Source organism: Lucilia sericata, unplaced genomic scaffold, assembly GCF_015586225.1.
Source record: "Lucilia sericata isolate MDLA Ls3-8-SP2 unplaced genomic scaffold, ASM1558622v1 Contig000697F_arrow, whole genome shotgun sequence".
Taxonomy (NCBI): Eukaryota; Metazoa; Arthropoda; class Insecta; order Diptera; family Calliphoridae; genus Lucilia; species Lucilia sericata.
Window position 1 is genome coordinate 47,470 of NW_023994700.1, and position 19,343 is coordinate 66,812.

The 19,343-nt window shown below is 35.2% G+C and overlaps 2 protein-coding genes across 7 annotated transcripts; both read left to right on the top strand.

Annotated features, from left to right (window-relative positions):
- Nucleotides 1-312: 312 nt before the first annotated feature.
- LOC119607475 (trithorax group protein osa-like) lies at nt 313-15,543 on the top strand. 6 transcript variants are annotated; one of them, XM_037961412.1, is made up of 12 exons: nt 313-494; nt 558-714; nt 776-1,939; nt 2,332-2,516; nt 2,592-2,864; nt 5,537-5,753; nt 5,813-6,013; nt 6,368-6,646; nt 6,893-7,049; nt 7,255-7,462; nt 7,527-7,608; nt 7,706-15,543. In XM_037961412.1, exons 1-12 carry the CDS (start codon nt 450-452, stop codon nt 11,845-11,847), a joined length of 7,110 nt encoding a protein of 2,369 aa, XP_037817340.1. In that variant the 5' UTR covers nt 313-449; the 3' UTR covers nt 11,848-15,543. The 6 variants fall into 6 exon arrangements, with proteins under 6 accessions (XP_037817340.1, XP_037817339.1, XP_037817342.1 ...); XM_037961411.1 differs by having other exon boundaries at nt 314-494; nt 2,592-2,873; XM_037961414.1 differs by having other exon boundaries at nt 314-494; nt 5,831-6,013.
- LOC119607476 (mastermind-like domain-containing protein 1) lies at nt 11,792-15,793 on the top strand. The gene has a single exon (XM_037961417.1). It carries the CDS (start codon nt 11,854-11,856, stop codon nt 12,424-12,426), a length of 573 nt encoding a protein of 190 aa, XP_037817345.1. The 5' UTR covers nt 11,792-11,853; the 3' UTR covers nt 12,427-15,793.
- The last annotated feature ends 3,550 nt before the right edge of the window (nt 15,794-19,343 follow it).

A 19,343-nucleotide genomic window follows, 5' to 3' on the forward strand; every position in this document is an offset into this window, starting at 1 on the left:
CCCTATAATTACATAGTCGTTGTTTTTGTTGTTGTTTTTTTCTACTTCACGAATAAAAAGGGGGTAAAAAAAGTAACTTGTAAAAAACATAGTGGTGGTTGTTTTAACATTTGTTGTGTGTTTATTTCACTTTTTACTTTATTTTCTATTTATTCCTTAGAAAATATACATTTTTCTAACAAATTTACTACTGTAACTACTACTTGTTGTTTTTTTTTAAATACAAAAAATTTTCTTTATTAAAAAAACGAAAACAAAATGACATTAGTTGAAAATATTTTAAAGATTTTATTTGTAAAACCAAAAAAGTTAAACCAAAGAACTAAAATTAATAAAATTAAATAAAAAAAACTCAACTCATATTAAATAAAAATTTAAATGAATTGTGTAAACGTAAATAAAAACTAAAATCAATAATTTAAATAAAATACGAAAAACCTAAAAAGAAAATGAATAAAGTTTTACCCTGGGAGCATTTTGAAAATCTTTATAAAGTAATATTGTTAAACACAAACAAAATAATTAAATAACTAATTTGTAATGGTTTGTATTTGCAGGAACTAATAGGTCAAAATAGTAACGATAGTTCTAGTGGTGGTGGCCACAGTGGCTTAGGATCTGGTCCACCGGGTACACCAAATCCACAGCAAGTTATGCGTCCCACACCCTCACCCACTGGCTCCTCGGGTTCACGTTCTATGTCTCCAGCAGTGGGTAAGTTGTTAATGTTGTAATTATTAAAAGAATGTTGAAAACATGTTGTTTTTTTCTTTAGCACAAAATCATCCTATATCGAGACCCTCTAGTAATCAATCTAGCAGTGGACCCATGCAACAGCCAGGAGGTGGTCCTCCTGGTCCACCATCTCAACAAACATCGCAACAACAGCAATCTCAACAAGGTCCGGGAGTTCCAAACTCTTCCTCGTCGGCGAGTAATTCGCCTCAACAGCAGCAGCAGGGACCGCCCTCTGGTGCGTCAGGTGGCCCACCTGGTTCTCAGCAACAGCCACCACCGCCACCAAATCAGAATGTCAATAATCTGCCCTCACAGCCATTACCTCCACAGGGTCCTGGTGGTGGCCCTGGTGGCTATCCCTTACCGCCTCATATGCATGGCAGCTATAAGTTGGGCGGCCAAAGTCCTGGTCCTCAGGGCATGCTTTCCGGTTACCCGCCACCACCGCCTCAGCAAGCTCAACAATACTCTCAAGGAAGCTATCCACCACGACCACAATACCCGCCAGGTGGTTATGCTCCCACACCACCTCCTTCTAGCCAAGCTTCCGGTGCTAATAGTATGCCACCGGGCAGTGGTCCCCAGCAGTATCCGGGTGGCCGGCCAATGCCCAACCACAGTGGTCCCGGTCAATATCCACCCTATCAGAATTGGGTACCACCTTCGCCACAACAAGGTGGCCCTGGTGGTCCACCACCCGGCGGTCCCGGTGCTCCTGGTGCTGCGGCCATGGGTAATCATGTTCAGGGCAAAGGCACACCACCTCCACCTCAAGGCAGTGGCTCTCCAAGACCCCTTAACTATCTAAAACAACATTTACAACATAAAGGCGGTTATCCCGGTGGTCCGGGCGGTCCTCCACAAGGCTATGGCAATGGTCCTGGTATGCATCCCGGTATGCCTATGGGACCACCACATCACATGGGTCCACCACATGGTCCTACCACCATGGGACCTCCGCCCTCTACACCGCCGCAATCGATGATGGTTGGTGCTGGTGGTGAAACGAGTAGCGGTGGTTCTGGTGGTCCTCCACCACCGCCAGATCATATATCACAAGACAACGGTCTAAGTTCTAGTTCATCGAGTTCGGCTCCTGGTGGTCCACAACACCCTGTGACTTCGGTGGTGACTACTGGTCCAGATGGTGCTCCCATGGATGAGGCCAGTCAGCAGAGTACAATATCAAATGCATCAGCAGGTGAGTAAAAAGAAAAGTGAACCTAAACTAACCTATTTGTATCTGACAGTAGAAAAGTCAATATACGCTTTAATGTGAAATAATATTTCCTTTTTGGATCATTTAACTGTCGGTTCAAATATTTCCCAAATATAAGCCGAGTGATTAAAATTCGGCTCAATCGGAAGCCGAAACAGAATGTTGTAATTTTCTTGATAATTTTCTTGAGTAACAGTCGGTAGAAACATTTGTATTTGGCTAAAAGCGGAATAAAATTTCTTTTCGAATCTCTTTCGTATTCATCCAAATATTTCCCGATTACTAGATTGTTGCAATCCAAAGCCTGAAGCGAATATTCTCTACATTTATTTGTTTATTTTATTGAAACTAATATTTAATTTCCTTTATACTAGCTTCTGCTGAAGATCCCCAATGTACTACACCAAAATCGCGCAAAAATGATCCCTATGGCCAAAGCCATTTGGCACCACCAAGCACTTCTCCCGGTGGTATAGGAGGTGGACCACATCCTGGTCATCCCGGTGAAGATTATGAAATGAATTCACCACCCAATTGGGCTAGAACGCCAGCCAGTCCGGTAAGTTTTACCATAAACCTACTTAACCTTAAAAGTAAAACTTCCACTCATGGCCAATACATTTTCACATTACAGGGTTTCAATAGTCATGTTCCTCAACAAGATACTTTCCGTACAACGGCCACACCCGTAACCACAGTCGTCTCAGCGTCTGCCAAGAAATCCGATAGTCTTTGTAAACTTTACGAAATGGATGATAATCCCGATCGACGCGGTTGGCTTGATAAATTGCGAGCATTTATGGATGAGCGGCGTACCCCAATAACAGCCTGTCCAACCATCTCGAAACAGCCGCTCGATCTTTATCGTTTATATTTGTACGTTAAAGAACGAGGCGGATTCGTCGAGGTATGCAAGGTGCCGTAGCAAATTTCCTTTTACTAACTTCTTTTTAGATTTACTAGCAAACCCAAAACCAAAAAAAATCGTATCACCAAACCAAATTATCCAAAAACCGAAACAAAATTCCAAACCAAAAAAAAAAGAAATGAAAAAATATTGTAGAAAATCCAAAATTCAAAAAAAGAAAACCTTAAACAATTTTGCATCCATAAGTACAAGAGACAATATTTAATATACATATTTTTAGAAAAGCATGTTTTTTATCTTTTACTTTAAACAAATTTTAAATTTAGTGAAGATTTTAAAAACAAATTTTGTGTTTTTGTATTTCTTTGAGAAATTTAAAATTTGTTCATGTTTTTGTAAATTTGTAAATGTCTTAAGTGTTGTTAATTTGTTTTTGTGTTTTTTTTTTAATGAATTTTTTATTTTTTCCTATATTTTCTTTTCTTTTTTTCTCCTTAACGTTTGTATACACTTACTTTTGTTCCTATTTTTACTCATTTCCATTTTCACTATATACCAGTAGTTGCTACTCTCATTTTCCATATTAATTGTTTATTTAAATAATTGTAGTTTATTTTATATTTATTTATATTTAATATTCATATATTTTTTATATAATGTAAGTAGTTAATTATATTTGTTATATATGTACTAGTGCCCGGTACGCGTTACAGGCCCTTAATTGGACATGTGGACTCTACACGGAAAGATCTATATACCCCTTAAATGTTAAAATAATCGGTTAAGCGGTTAAGGTTGAATTGGCTGAAAATTAAAACGTTGACGCCATCCGTCAGACAAATTGCAACTTCATATTAACACTTCTCGCGATCCCTGAAACATTGTTCTGAAATTGTGTCCTATCCGTAGTTCCTGAGTTTATCGATTTATATAGATAGATATATAGATAGATAGATAGATAGATAGATAGATAGATAGATAGATAGATAGATAGATAGATAGATAGATAGATAGATAGATAGATAGATAGATAGATAGATAGATAGATATATAGATAGATAGATATATAGATAGATAGATATATAGATAGATAGATATATAGATAGATAGATATATAGATAGATAGATATATAGATAGATATATAGATAGATAGATATATAGATAGATAGATATATATATATATATATATAGATAGATAGATAGATAGATAGATAGATAGATAGATAGATAGATAGATAGATATAGATATAGATAGATATAGATAAATAGATAGATAGATAGATAGATAGATAGATAGATAGATAGATAGATAGATAGATATAGATAGATAGATAGATAGATAGATAGATAGATAGATAGATAGATAGATAGATAGATAGATAGATAGATAGATAGATAGATAGATAGATAGATAGATAGATAGATAGATAGATAGATAGATAGATAGATAGATAGATAGATAGATAGATAGATAGATAGATAGATAGATAGATAGATAGATAGATAGATAGATAGATAGATAGATATAGATAGATAGATAGATAGATAGATAGATAGATAGATAGATAGATAGATTGGTTTGATGCAACATCAGTTCTGAGATCAAAAAGGTCCATGGCGATACCCTTTAACAAGAACAAAGGAACACAAAAAAGTAAGAGACCATACTCAATAAAAATGGTTCCCACGACAATTAGATCTTCGCTCTGGAATGACCCGAGGTTGTTCCGAGGTTCCCGACCACCGTAGTGTTTTGCAGGCTGAAACATTAGGTATTAAACTGGGAAGATACGAAGTTAAATACATTTTCATTCAAGACCCCCAAAAGGGCTATATATGGAGTTTATAAAAGATCAAAGATAGTCCTTAAGAGATGTCTAAACATTTCACAAAAAATTGCGTTGCATTCTGGTTCATCAACAGATACCTGACAACACACTAGCGAATTCTCTTGCGAAAATTGACTCTTCTCTAGCCATACAGCTTTCAAATGTAAGCGTTCCGTGATAAACTCTACAAGCATACATACAATCTAGATGGTCAACAGAGGCTTCCGGTTGAATGGCGAAGAACCTACTTCGATACTCTTGGTGTAATTGTAACCTTGTTGGCATAAGGCTCTATAGCAGCAAATCGTTCGATCTGTTTTTAATTCTACGAGCATATCTGTGCAATATAGGTGTTCAACCGAGGTTACCTTTAAAATGGCGATGATTGTGCTCAGCTATTTCACGCCAGAAGATTAAATCTTTCAGAAATAACTTCTGCAGAAGTTGTAATGAAGAAAAGGATGTCACCCACTGTCAATGGTAAAGATCAGGTGTCAATCAGACCATGAGGATGATAATACAATACTATGATCACACGCCAGAAGTTTAAATCTCTCATTAACAACTTTTGCTCTAATTTAAACCAAAACATATAAACAGATCAAGATCTTAAAGTTTCAGGAGACTTTTGTCCTCAATTTAAACATATTAAATCCTATTAAAATTAATTTGTTTTATAGATTATTATTAAATTTTGTTATTCTTAAATTTATTTTATTGTATGTATGTATATGTATGTATGAACGTATATATGTTTGTTCTGCATTTTAAATTATTTTTTACATTACTTTTATATATATTATATTCATTATCCAATATCTCACAACACCGAAACTAACTTTATATTTGTTTCCACCTAAAACTTTTCGTCCAACTTAAAGGTAACAAAAAGTAAAACCTGGAAAGATATTGCCGGTCTATTGGGTATTGGTGCAAGCAGTAGTGCTGCGTATACATTACGCAAACACTATACGAAAAATCTATTGGCATTTGAGTGTCATTTTGATCGTGGCGATATAGATCCATTGCCGATAATACAACAAGTAGAGGCTGGTACAAAGAAAAAATCAACCAAAGCAGCTTCAGTACCATCGCCAGGTAAATTATTTGTTATTTTTCATAATTCCACTCGAACACAATGAAGTATTAAAAACAAGCTGTTGTAAATATTATAGCTGGTTCATCAAATTCACAAGATTCATTCCCAGCCCCTGGTGGTGCTGCCAATACATCGATGGATGGTTATCCACAATATCCAGGTAGTTATCCCGGTGGTCCGGGACCACAGCCAGATTATGGTGCGGCTGGACAAATGCCACGACCACCATCACAAAGTAATGCGCAAAGTCCACATCCAGGTAAGTGTAGAAAATAGAAAAATTGGAATTTTTTTTAAATAGTTTTTCATTTTGAATTTTTTATTTTATTTTCATTTTTTGTTTTTAACCAATTATTAATACATCATCAAATCATTACCTTGTTGTTGTTGTCTCAAAATGTAATTTGAAAATCTGCCACAAACATCATATCAACAACCAAATAATCAATCAATCAATAAAAAATAACTCATCACACCCATCATTTGAAACATTTATTTTGTTTTTGTTGCTATTTAAACATCATTTACACATCATTTACACACCATTTACACAAACACCCATCAACTCATCTGTAATGTTTTTGCATGCATGTTGCTGATGTTCATCATGAAGGTACAAATAATCAAACATCTACGGCACCTGGTGGTGGTGGTGGTGGTGTTGGAGGCGTTGCAAGTGGTGGTAGTGATAATATAAGTGTCAATAATCCATTTGATGAGCCTGTAGGCAGTGGTGGTGTTGCATCAGCTTCTAATACAACTGCCAGTGCTACAACTGGTGCACCACCACCTTCTAGTGCTGCACCTCAGTCCCATCCACCACATCCTTCAAATATAAGACCACCTTATCCTCCTGGTGGACCATACCCGCCACCGGTGTCTCGTACACCAGGTACATGAAACAACACATGAATCATTTGATACTCCTTTTTTCTATCTCTTTCTCCGTCTCACTACTCATTTATCATACTGTTGTTGTTGTGTGTGTATTTTTCGGCCTTCTACTTCTCTCTCCTTGTGCAAAATTGTGAATTTTTTCTTTTGTTTTTGTATTTTTTTTAATTTCATTTATTTTTTTACTTTTAACTATTTTTATTGGACATTTTTAAATGATATGTAATTTGTTTAACCATTCTAGGTTCTCCTTATCCTGGACAACCCGGAGCTTACGGACAATATGGTTCAGGTGATCAATACAATGCTACCGGGCCTCCTGCCCAGTTTGGCCAACAACAGGGCCAATTTCCGCCTCAAAATCGTAACATGTACCCTCCCTATGGACCCGAGGGAGAAGCGTGAGTGACTTTAATCTTTTCTAGCACATACAAAACTTAAACATAGAAAACATTAACATAAACAAAGATTTAGTTATAAACAACTGTATTGTTTTTTTTTTTTTTCATATACATTTATATTCTCCTATGACATTAACTATTTTATTCCAACGTAAGAACTTGAAATTGACTTCTTTTCTCTGTTTTTCTTCATTTTCCCGTTTAGACCACCTTCTGGCTCGAATCAATATGGTCCTTATGGAAATCGTCCATATAGTCAACCACCTCCCGGTGGTTCGCAGACCCCTACTCCTCCTGGTGCTCCTACAGCTGCTGGCGGTCCACCCCAAAGTGGTCCTCCAGCACCTGGCAGCTCACCATATCCTCCACCCGGTGCTCCTGGCCAACAAGAATATTATAGGCCTCCAGATCAGGTAATTTTCGCATAACTTCTGTCAGTTTAGAGAATTTTTTAACTTTATTTTCTTTTCTTTTAAGGGACCTCAGCCACGACGTCATCCAGATTTTGTTAAAGACTCACAGCCTTATCCTGGCTACAATGCACGACCTCAGCTTTATGGTATGTATTAGAAAATGTTTTTCGTAGATTGAACTTCTCTTTTTAACTATAAAATCCTTGTAACTAATAAATTCCTGTATAATCTTTATCTTTTTAGGTGGTTGGCAAGGTGGTTCGAATCAATATCGTAATCAATATCCATCATCTCCATCGCCTCAAGCATGGGGTGGAGCACCGCCACGAACCTCAGCTCCACCGACTGGTCCATTGGGACCGCCCGGTCAACAACAGCCACCAGCTGCCGGTGCCGCTCAATGGGATCAGCATCGTTATCCGCCACAGCAGCAACAACAGCCACCACCTCCTCAACAGCAGCAGCAACAACAGCAACAACAACAACAGCAGCAGCAACAGCCACAGCCACCCTATCAGCAGCAACAACAGCAAGGACAACAGCAGCCGACACCACCACAGTGGGCACAAATGGGTGGAGCTGGCACTGGCGCACCTGGAGCACCACCAAGTGGAGCGCCAGGATCTCCTTTAAGGCCTCCCAGTGCTGGTCAACAACAACGTATGCCCGCCAGCGGCGGTCCCGGTGTTAATATGAATGTGGGTGTAGGACCTGGAATAGGTCCTCAAGCCGGGCCACCAGGTGCACCTCCCAACACCAGTAATGCTTCGGCAGGTAATGTTCAAATGCCTCCCGGCAGTATGGGTAAACCGCCCTTCTCCATGCCTCCACCACCACAGGCTGGCGGTGGTAGTAATGTTGCTGCCCCGCCAGGCAGTAATCAAGGACCTGCTGGCACTGGCATTATGCCACCCGGTGTCATGGGCAATCAGCAAAAGCCCATGGGTATCGTAGGTGGTCCCGGTGTAGTGGCGAGCAATGTTCCACCACAACCTCAACAGCCGCAGCAGCCACCACAAGCATTCGCTCCCCCCATAGGCCCTGCTGCTCAATTAATCAAGAAGGAAATCGTATTTCCTCCCGATAGTGTGGAGGCTACCACACCGGTATTATACAAACGTAAACGCTTAAATAAGGCTGATGTTTGTCCCGTCGATCCTTGGCGTTTATTTATGGCCATGCGTTCGGGGCTTTTAACCGAATGTACTTGGGCTTTGGACGTTCTAAATGTCCTGCTGTTTGACGATTCCACAGTACAATACTTTGGTCTATCACATTTGCCCGGTTTATTGACTCTGCTGCTGGAGCATTTCCAAAGGAATCTCGCCGATATGTTTAACGAGGAGGAGAACAATGAACAGAAACATTTAGCCAACAGTGTTAAAAATGCTAAAAAGATCAATAACAAGCGCAGCATCTTGCACAGCAGCATGCGCAAACGAGCTAGCGAGTTGTCCACCATTAAACAGGAGGATGAATTACACAAACAAACCAGCAGATTACATGACAATACAACAGCAGCATCATCATCATCCGATTATGACATGGAAAACGAGCGTTTATTTGCCGAGGATGAGCATCATGTGCTGGATGACTCTGATGAAGACGAAGGCATTGATTTGGGCCAAGTTAAAAATCAAGCCAACCCCGATGAACGTGTGATATTACTGGCCCATACACCCAACTACACAATGATGTCGCGTAAAGGTCTGCCTGTGCGACTACAGCCTGCCGAACAAGACATTTTCATAACCGATGGCCTCAAGTCGTGGGACATTGAGTTTAGTGGCAACTATGAGGAGACTGCGCCGGTTGGCAGCAATGCCTGGACCTATGGCTTTACTGATCCAGATATAAATGCGGGCATTATTGATGTGTTCAAGTCAGAATTTGTAGACATTCCATTTGCCCGTTACATCAAAGGCAGCCAACGCAACGGCATCAACAGTTGCAAAACGAAGACTAAAGACAGCATGATGAAACAAGTAAAAGCGGAAGAACAAGAAAAAGAGCAGGAAAGCAAACAGCCCAAATCAGAGCAAAGTGATAAAGTTCTGGAAGCCGCGCCAGCAGATGAAGAAGAGGATGAAGCTGAAGCCAGACTGCAGCAGAATACTTTCAATAAGAAACGAAGACTTTTCCATAACTCCGTTTTGAATGCCAACCCAAACACCAGCCACAACAGCACTAACAGCGAAACAGCTGCTGGTGATGCACAAGCCCTAGAACCTAGTGAAGCCAAGAAAACTAAGCTGGATGAACAAGACAAAACTGTTGAAATTAAACGTGAGGAAGACAGTGAAATGACAGCAGCTACAGCTCCCTCGGACAGTGATTGTCGAGAGGTAGACATGGAATTGGAAACAATCCAAACCACCAAAGACACGGCCACATCGAAACAGCAAAAATTCGATCCCAAGTCAACAATAAGAGATCCAGCTTTAGTGCTGCAACGCCGTCGTTCCTCGTCGTCGCTCGAAGACGAATGCAATACCCGCGATGAGTCTAGTTTGTATTTGGTCAACGAAAGCCAGGATTCCATGGCTCGTCGTTGTATCTGCATTTCAAATATATTCCGAAACTTGAGCTTCGTGCCCGGTAACGAAACAATTCTAGCCAAATCCTCCAGATTCCTGGCAGTGCTGGGTCGTCTTCTGCTGCTCAATCATGAGCATTTGCCGAGAACACCTAAGAACCGTAACTACGACCGAGGCACCGAGGAAGACACTGATTTCTCCGATTCTTGTAGTTCGCTGCAGGGAGAACGCGAGTGGTGGTGGGAATACTTGATTAGTATACGTGAAAATATGCTGGTAATAATGGCCAATATAGCGGGTCACTTGGATCTTTCGCGCTACGAAGAGCTGATAGCCCGGCCCCTTATCGATGGTCTATTACACTGGGCTGTATGTCCTAGTGCCCATGGTCAAGATCCCTTCCCCTCGTGCGGTCCTGCTTCCTCGCTTTCACCCCAAAGACTTGCCCTGGAGGCTCTGTGTAAATTGTGTGTCACCGACAACAATGTCGATCTAGTGATTGCCACACCACCCCACTCTAGACTAGAAAAACTATGTGCTGTACTAACGCGTCACTTGTGCCGCAACGAAGACCAAGTGTTAAGGGAATTTTCGGTTAATCTGTTGCATTATTTGGCAGCTGCTGATAGTGCCATGGCACGAACGGTGGCCCTACAGTCGCCCTGCATCTCCTACTTGGTGGCCTTCATCGAGCAAGCTGAACAAACTGCCTTGGGAGTTGCGAACCAACATGGCATCAACTATTTGCGCGAAAATCCCGACTCGATGGGCACCAGTTTAGACATGTTGAGACGAGCTGCCGGCACGCTGCTGCATTTAGCCAAACATCCCGACAACCGATCTCTATTCATGCAACAAGAACAAAGACTTTTAGGTCTGGTGATGTCACATATTCTGGATCAACAGGTGGCTTTGATAATTTCCCGAGTACTATTCCAAGTATCGCGAGGACCCGGCACCAGCGCCAATTCACTCGAATACAGACTGCAACAGAAACAGTTGCAGCAAAAAATGCAAGAGACAGCAGCAAACGAAAAGAAATCACAGGGATTAGGTTTAAACTCCTCCTCTACATCTGCGACGGCCACAATGACGATGTCAATGTCTAACTCGTTAATGGCGAGCAAGGAGTCAAATAATAGTGCGACAGAATTAAAAATTGAATCTGTGAAAACAGAGGCTCACGAGACAACATCTATGTCCAGCAATGATGCTGCCAACAACGCAGTAAGTGCTGAGAGTGGTGGCGGTGTAGCAGCAACGGAAACAGCTGTAGCCAACATCAGTAAACCTTCCTCATCCTCTATGATTATGTCTGCCGATGAAAATAGCAACAGCAGTTCGCAGATAACACCCTCGGCTGCCTTCAACGATGTCAGCAACAGTAGTACAAATAGCAATAGTTGTGGTACTGCAGCCAGTTCTCACAGTAGTCTTAGTCAGAATAGCATGAATAGTTCCATGGGTGGTTGCAGCAATAACAGCAGTTCCAACAATGCCGCCGCTCTGCATCATCTGCAAGCAAATAATAGCAGCAGTAGCATGACAACGTCAGCAGCTATGGCTGCAGCTGCGATGCCACCAACTACGGCGGAACACTTGAAGAGTAATATTTTAAGTTCAAACACCAATTCTCCATTGGCCAGCAGCAGTAGTAGTAGCACTAGCAGTAATATTGGTACAAGCAGTAGTGGTAGTAATAGTTTACAATTAAACAATAGTAATTCGACGACAAGCTCCTCATCTAATCAGCAACAGATACCGGCACCGCCGCCACCACCACCTACGGCGTCAGCGCCATCGCAAGCTCCAACTGCAAATACCTCAACGACCGCAGCGGTTGCGTAGTATACAATGTTACAGGCTGCTGAGAATACAGCAGTTGCCTCAACAATGTTTGCTTATCACCATCAACAACAACAGCAGCAACAGCACCACCATCATCAACAGACACAACAGCATCAGCCACCACCACCACACCATAATCTAGCGCAACATACTCCTCATATGTGGTCACAACCTTTACCCCCACTTTCTCTTCCACCACCACCTCTTAATGTCAGCACACCCACTAATACAACCAGTCTAATGGAAATGCATTTCAATAATAGCAGCCAAGATGAAGCGCCAGCAACATTTCATCCGCCATCACCTCAACAACAGCCGACACAACAACATTTTCCCAATATTACAGCCAGATCAATAATGCCAACACAAGCACAACCTCCTTATAGCAGTCAACCGCAACACCTTCACCATCATCATGCTCATTTACAGCTGCAACAGCAGCATTTGCATGCTGTCCATCACCATCATCTACCGAATCCTCAAACTCAGCCACAACAACAGCAGTCACCAACCCAGCCACCCCAGCAACAACAACAACCACAACATCAACATGACTCAAGAGATCAGGTTAAATTTTAATTTTTAAAATATTAATTATTTCTTCGTTTAATTTAAAAAAACAAAAACAATGATTTTGTCTTTCTTGTCTTGTCTTTCTTTTTTTTCATCGTTTTTTTATTAAGAAAAGTTTGAATATTTCAGACGATATAATTATTTTTGCACATTTTTTTTTTGTTTGTTAGTTATTATTATTTTATTTTTTTTTATAATAAATTGATATTTTTGTTTATCAACGTTTGAATGAAATAATAAAAGAAGATGAAGAACAACAAAAGAATTAAAAAAAAACATAGACAACGTTATATACAAAAGAGAATAGTTGGATTAAACACATTTCTTAAGAGAATGTGTTGCTAGACAATTGGAATTGTTTATAAATTTTTTATTGAAACATTTGTACAATTCACAACAGCCAGCCAATTGTATTTTCATATGTTAAAAAAGCCATGCATTCAAAAAGAAGAAGAAAAAACATCTTCGAAATTTATATAAAATTAAATTAAAAAAAAAAAAAAACTAAATTAATTATAGCTCTAATATTAATTATTTTTCATTTTATTTCACTTTAAAACACGGTTTGTTTACTTTATAAAATAATTCTTCTTCTATTTTGTCTATTAACAAATTGAGCATTCACCTGAGAATGATAGTTTGACATTGAAAATAAACTTAAGAAAAACAAACGTAAACATATAGGCGTGAGCTTTTTAATGAAAACTGCCAATAAAATGTTTACAATTCTATAAAATTATGCGAAAATACATGAAATAAGTTGGGACAAGAGAGTTGTGAATTGGTCAATTATACATTATTAGAATTTTAGTATTAATTTGTGGAAAAAGTATTTGTTTTCTTTATAAATAGAAGGGAATTTTAAGGAATAAATCATGTTAAATTATTTGTCATTTTGTTTACCTTTTTTCATTCGTTATATAGATTAATTAGTTGTTGGGAATTATGTTAAAAAATTCATAACATATTTCATAATTAGAAGAATTTATATTTTATAATTTCTTTGGCAACATTATCATGTTTATAAACAAGAATTCGGTTTTGATTTTCTTTATGCCACCAATTTCCATCATTTACAAGCCCTTAATAGCAGTAGTGTAGCATGACAAAGTTTAGCAGCCAATGACGGCAGCGGGAACGGCACCAACTACGGCTGAACACTTGAAGAGTAATATTTTAAGTTCAAAGACCAATTCTACATTGGCCAACAGCAATAGTAGTACCTCTAGCAACTTTTTAATGAAATATTTGTTGAATTCCTAAAGCAAAAGATTTCATGGAATTCTAAAAGCACTATATGGCTTAAAAACATGATTTTTTGGGAAACTTCCTATAATTTTAACAAAAGTTTTTCAATATTATCTTTAGCAACATTGTTCTGCTACAAATTGTTCCCATTTTTTTCTTTTAAAAAGAACAATATTCAGTTGTAAGTCTCCTTTAGCAACATAATGTTGCTTTAAAATTACTTTAAGATTAAACTTCAATTGTAAATTTTGCTAAAATCTCAAGTCACTTCTGCAACACGGTCCTGTGCCAATATTTTGTTTATAAACATGTTGTTATCAGTTTGTAAACTTATCAAATGTTTGTTTAGATATTTCCTTTTGCAAATTTTACCAAAATTTTGCTTATAAACTTCATTGTTTTCTTCAAAAGGAAAGTTTTTAAGAAAATCTTTAGCAATATATCTCGTATAAGCATGACATTTAAGAAATTCTCCAGCTTAAACAAAAGTTGTTAAACATTTTCCTACGCAAAATTTTACTTTGTTAACATTTTCTAAAGAATAGAAAAGATCTATTTTTGTGTTTATAAACATGACATTTTATGCTCTGGTTGTCTTTAAACAATATTTGGTTATAATTTAAACAAAAGTTTATAAACATTTTCTTTAGCAACTTTATCCTGCTTCAAAATATAATGTTTATAAACAAGTTACTTTAAAATCTTTTGGTTTTTGAAAAAGAGCAAACTTTAAGTATAAATTTAGCAAATATCTGGAGACATTTTCTTCTACATTTTTTTCCTCTGGTCCAATAATATGTTTATATACATTATTGTTTAAACTCTACTTCTCTTCAGAAAGTATGTAACAAGTTTTAGTGGCACATCAAACAAAAGTTTTAAAATAATTTATCTAGTAACATTTCCCTTTGCCTAATGGAAGTCTTTAAACATTTTCCTTTGCCTGAATAATGTTTATAAACATGTCATGTTGCTCTTAAAAGAGAAAAATGTAAATTTCAGTTAAGATTTTTCTTAAACAACACTTTTTGCTCAAAATTTTGTCAAAAACTGGACTTTTTGTTAAATTTTTTTCTCCTTGGAACAATAAGATCATATTTTCAAACAATGTTTATAGACATTTTCGTTCTTTTAACAATATTAGTATTAAGTTTATAAACATTTCAATATAAATTCTCTTCGTTTTTATCAAAGAAAACATTTTCTGTAGCAAAATCCTATTTACAAATATTTCTTTAAAAGTTTTTTATTTATTCTTTAGGTGTTAATAAAAAAGTTTATAAACATTTTCTTTAGCAACTTGTTCTCTTTTTGTGTTTAGAAACATGTCATTAAAAACTCTTTCAAAAGCCTGATAATTATTTGTAAATAATGAAAACACAACTTAATATGAACAAATTCCAACAGCATAAAAAAAATATTAATTAAATACTATTACTAACAATGCAACGAATTTATTTCCAAGTTGCTGCAACATTATTTAGAAAAGAAAACTCTATAAATATAGGATTACTTACATAAACATGGATAAATTGACAAGTATAAGACAGACAACAAGAACAAACATTAAACACAATAGGAATTATTTTTTCTAAATTAAAACAAATACAAAAATTTAAACAATTTATATAGATATTACTTAAAAAAAAACAAACCAAGCTAAAGCAAGAGTAAGAGAAAGAAACGAAATTAAATATAAAATAATAATTAAACAAGAAATAACTGAATAACTGATTATAAAGAAACCCTATATTATGAAAAAAGGTTTAAATACTTAAATTGCACATAAAAACAAAAATACAACAAATTATAAAACTTTGTATAGAGATTTTTTCCCCTTTAAGCGTAAAGCATTAAATAATATAATAAAAAAAATAACTAAATGTAAAGGTTTATAATTAAAATAAATATATTAAATTTAAATAAATAATAAATTATATATATTTAATACAATAAATAAAAGAAGAAGAAAAAAAACATACGCGCAACTTGCAAGATATTCCTAAATAACTGAGAGAAAACAATATAAACAAAAAAACAATTTTAAATTATATAAAAAAACGGCTTTTTCTGTTAGATTTAAAAATAAAACTTACTCTTAATTTATATAAAAATTAATAGAAAATATATTAAAGGAGTAAATTAAACAAAAAAATATAATAATAATAATAAAAGAAAAACAAAAAAAAAAAAAAAAAGAATTTGTAGTTTATGGTCATTATTATTAAATAATTAATTAAAATAAAACTATATATATAAATATTATAATTATTATTATTATTAAAATTAATATTAATAAATGTGTCTGCACGTGTATAAACAATTAGTTTTATAAATATATAAATAGAAAATAATAATAAAAAACATAATTACTTTTATTTTTTAAACTTTTTTTTCTTTTAATTTTTTTTCAATTAACTGCAGTATTTATTCTCTACATAATTTCTTAATTTTTTTTAACATAAACTAACAAAAACTTAAATATTAAGAAGACTTTAAAAAAGGAATATAAATTTATACAAAAAAAAAAATTAACTTTAAAAAGAAAAAAAAGAAAAACTTATATAAACTAAACTTAAATGTTAAACAATTTAATATAATATTAACAAAAATAAAGAAAACTTACATTTTTTTATAAACCACAACAACATATATTTTTTTATTATTATGATTATTATGTTTTTTTATAATTTTAAATAAACAAAAAACATTGTTTTAGTTTCTTTTTTTATAAATATTATATATATTATTATACATGTCTAATATAAACTATTATTAAAAAAAACAAAAAAAAAAAAGGAAAAAGTTAAAAAAAATACAACTCTGCTCCCTTAAAAATGAGAAAACACACTCACAAACAAACATTATAGAAGAGAAAATTGAAAAAAAAACAAACCTCTACTTTTTCTCACAAAAACAACCATAAACAAAAAGTGTTTAAATAAAATTTAACAAAAAAAAAATAAATCTATTTATAAACAAACATGTTTAGCTTATAATAATTAATTATAAGTAAATATTTCTTTGTCGTAAATAATTAAAACAAAAAACCTACCACTCATACATTAAAGCAAATAAACTAACCCTCCTCCCCCCTCCTCCCCCACATTACAAGAAAACAAACTTTAAAACACTTTAAATATTAAAACAAAAATTATATAAAATTTATTAAGTAAATAACCCTAAATATAATATAAAAAATCTTAAAAAAAAACACAAAAAAATAAACTTTAAACAATTGCTTAGTTTTAAATATAAAAATATATAAAATTATATATATTACAAAAAAACAGAAATAAAAATATAAACAAAAAACACAACAAAGAGAAAGTAAAAAATTATTATTCTTAGCTATAAATATAAATTCGTCATAAATACAAAGAAAACACTAAACACTAAAATGTAGCCTGTTCCCATACTGTCCCTTCATTAAACTTACTTCCCCCTTACCCCCTCCCCCTAACGCTGTTTAACATTTAAAACAAATATCTTAACTAAACAACCAACCTGTTCCTTTTTCCCTCTATTTCCCTCTTAAAACTCTATACATTTATTAATATTGTATAAAAAACCAACAACAACAAAAACAAAAAACCAACAAAAAACAGAATAATGAAAAGAAAAAACAAATAATAATTGTAGTTTTAACTTTATATTTAAAAAAACAAAACAAAAATAATAATAAAAATTAAAAAAAAAAAAAAACAAAGTGAATTTTAATTTAAAAACCGAAAGAAATCAGACATCTTGAAAATTCTGACACAAAATCATATCTATTCAGTTATAGTCAATAAATGAATCAATGTTGCTTGTCAATAGGCTAGTTCATAGCCTAGTTCATACTCCATAGATTAGTACATAAGACTATTCCAAAGAATAGTTCAAATAACATACAGTCAACTTGTCCATGTCAATAGACTTCTTCATAGACTAGTCCATAGGGCAGTCAATAGGTCAGTCAGTAGACTAGTGCATAGAGTAGTAAATAAACATGTCAATTGTCCTAGTCCTAGACAAGCCAATTGACTAGTACATAGACTAGCCGATAGATTAGTCTTTATCCTAGTCCTAAGTTTATTCATCAAATAGTTAACCGATAAAACGTAGGTTTAGAATAAGATGGTTTATGCACCGTAAAAAAGGTGCAAAGTGAAGATCCAAAAACAGAAAAACATGAAGAAATTAAAAAGAAAGAAAGAAGAATGAATATACATAGGTGTAGAGAATAGATGAAAGGAAAACAGGTAGGTATATTCTCAAGGGATTTCAACCTAGAAGATGTACCAAGACAGTACCCTAAAGAAAGAAAGAAATGAGAGAGAAAAAATCTATGTCCCAATATAGATATAGACACCGGCATCCGTGCCGATATCCTTATTAGACACGTTGGTAAAAACTGCACACCCATCAAATCAATTCTATTGAGGCGTTTCCCCGAAGTCTAGGGTCGTAATTCTATGATCTGTAATTCCACAAGGGGTATTATCAGGATTAACTAGACTTACTTCGTACCAGTTCCATGCACTAAGAGTGTTATATGTATTGATATTTTCTTTCCATAAATAACATATCGAAATATTGGTCATATACCCACAAAAATGTATACATTCTGTATCCTTATTACATTCTAAGATTATCTAGACTTCCGGACAAATGTAGTGTCTTCCAACGATCTGAAATGCTGTGGATAAGATTGAGTAGCATATCAATGATATAGCAGTTAAATTGACATGTAACTCAATAGTAGGGATAAATCGGCGATGCTTCCTATTTGCAGGTTGTGTTTAGACAAAGAGGACGTAGAAAGAGTATAGCATAACGTTTGTTTTGGGGCCTGCAGTGAATTTAATTTGGAATACATTTCAACCCTATCATGTTTGAGGCGAATGACTGGAGGTATGCAAGAGGAAATTTCCATGCTAATGTCGAGTTGGGTGAAGAGTAAAATGGTGACTTATTTTGTCATCCATTGTCAAATTGATTAAAACAGCTTCTGCATCGAAAAGCTATTAACACCACATCATCAGAAACGGTTTTATATTTATCTGACCTGTCAACGATTATGCACTGGTTTTGAAATAGTGCAGTAGAACTCTAAAATCTGATGGGCATTAAATAAAGTTCGCAGATCAGACATTCATTACATTTTGATATCCAAAAATACCGCGGTACTTCCGCATGTTCGGTACCTTTTCTAACTTATAGACCAGATTGTAGTCTATTATAGTCTATGATTTATTATTTAGTCTAGTTTATATAGACTAGAATATAAACTAGACTATATAGTCTAGTATATAACATAGTTTATAGTCTAGTTTATTGTTAAGTCTAAAGTCTAGTTTATATGCTAGCCTGTAGTCTTTCTATAGTCTAGACTATAGTTTAGTCTATAGCTTAATCTATAGTCTATTCTATAGACTAGTCTAGTTTTTAGTCTAGTCTATATTCTAGTCTATTCTCTAGTCTACAGTCTAGTCTATAGTCTGGAATATACCCTAGTCTATAGTGTAGTCCATAGTCTGATTCATATTCTAATCGATAGTTTAGTCTATAGTCTGGTTTATAGTCTAGCCTATAGCCCATTGTCAAGCCTATAGTCTAGTCCATAGTCTATTGGCTAGTATATATATAGTATAGTCTATTGATTAGTCTATAGAATAGTCAATAGTATAGTC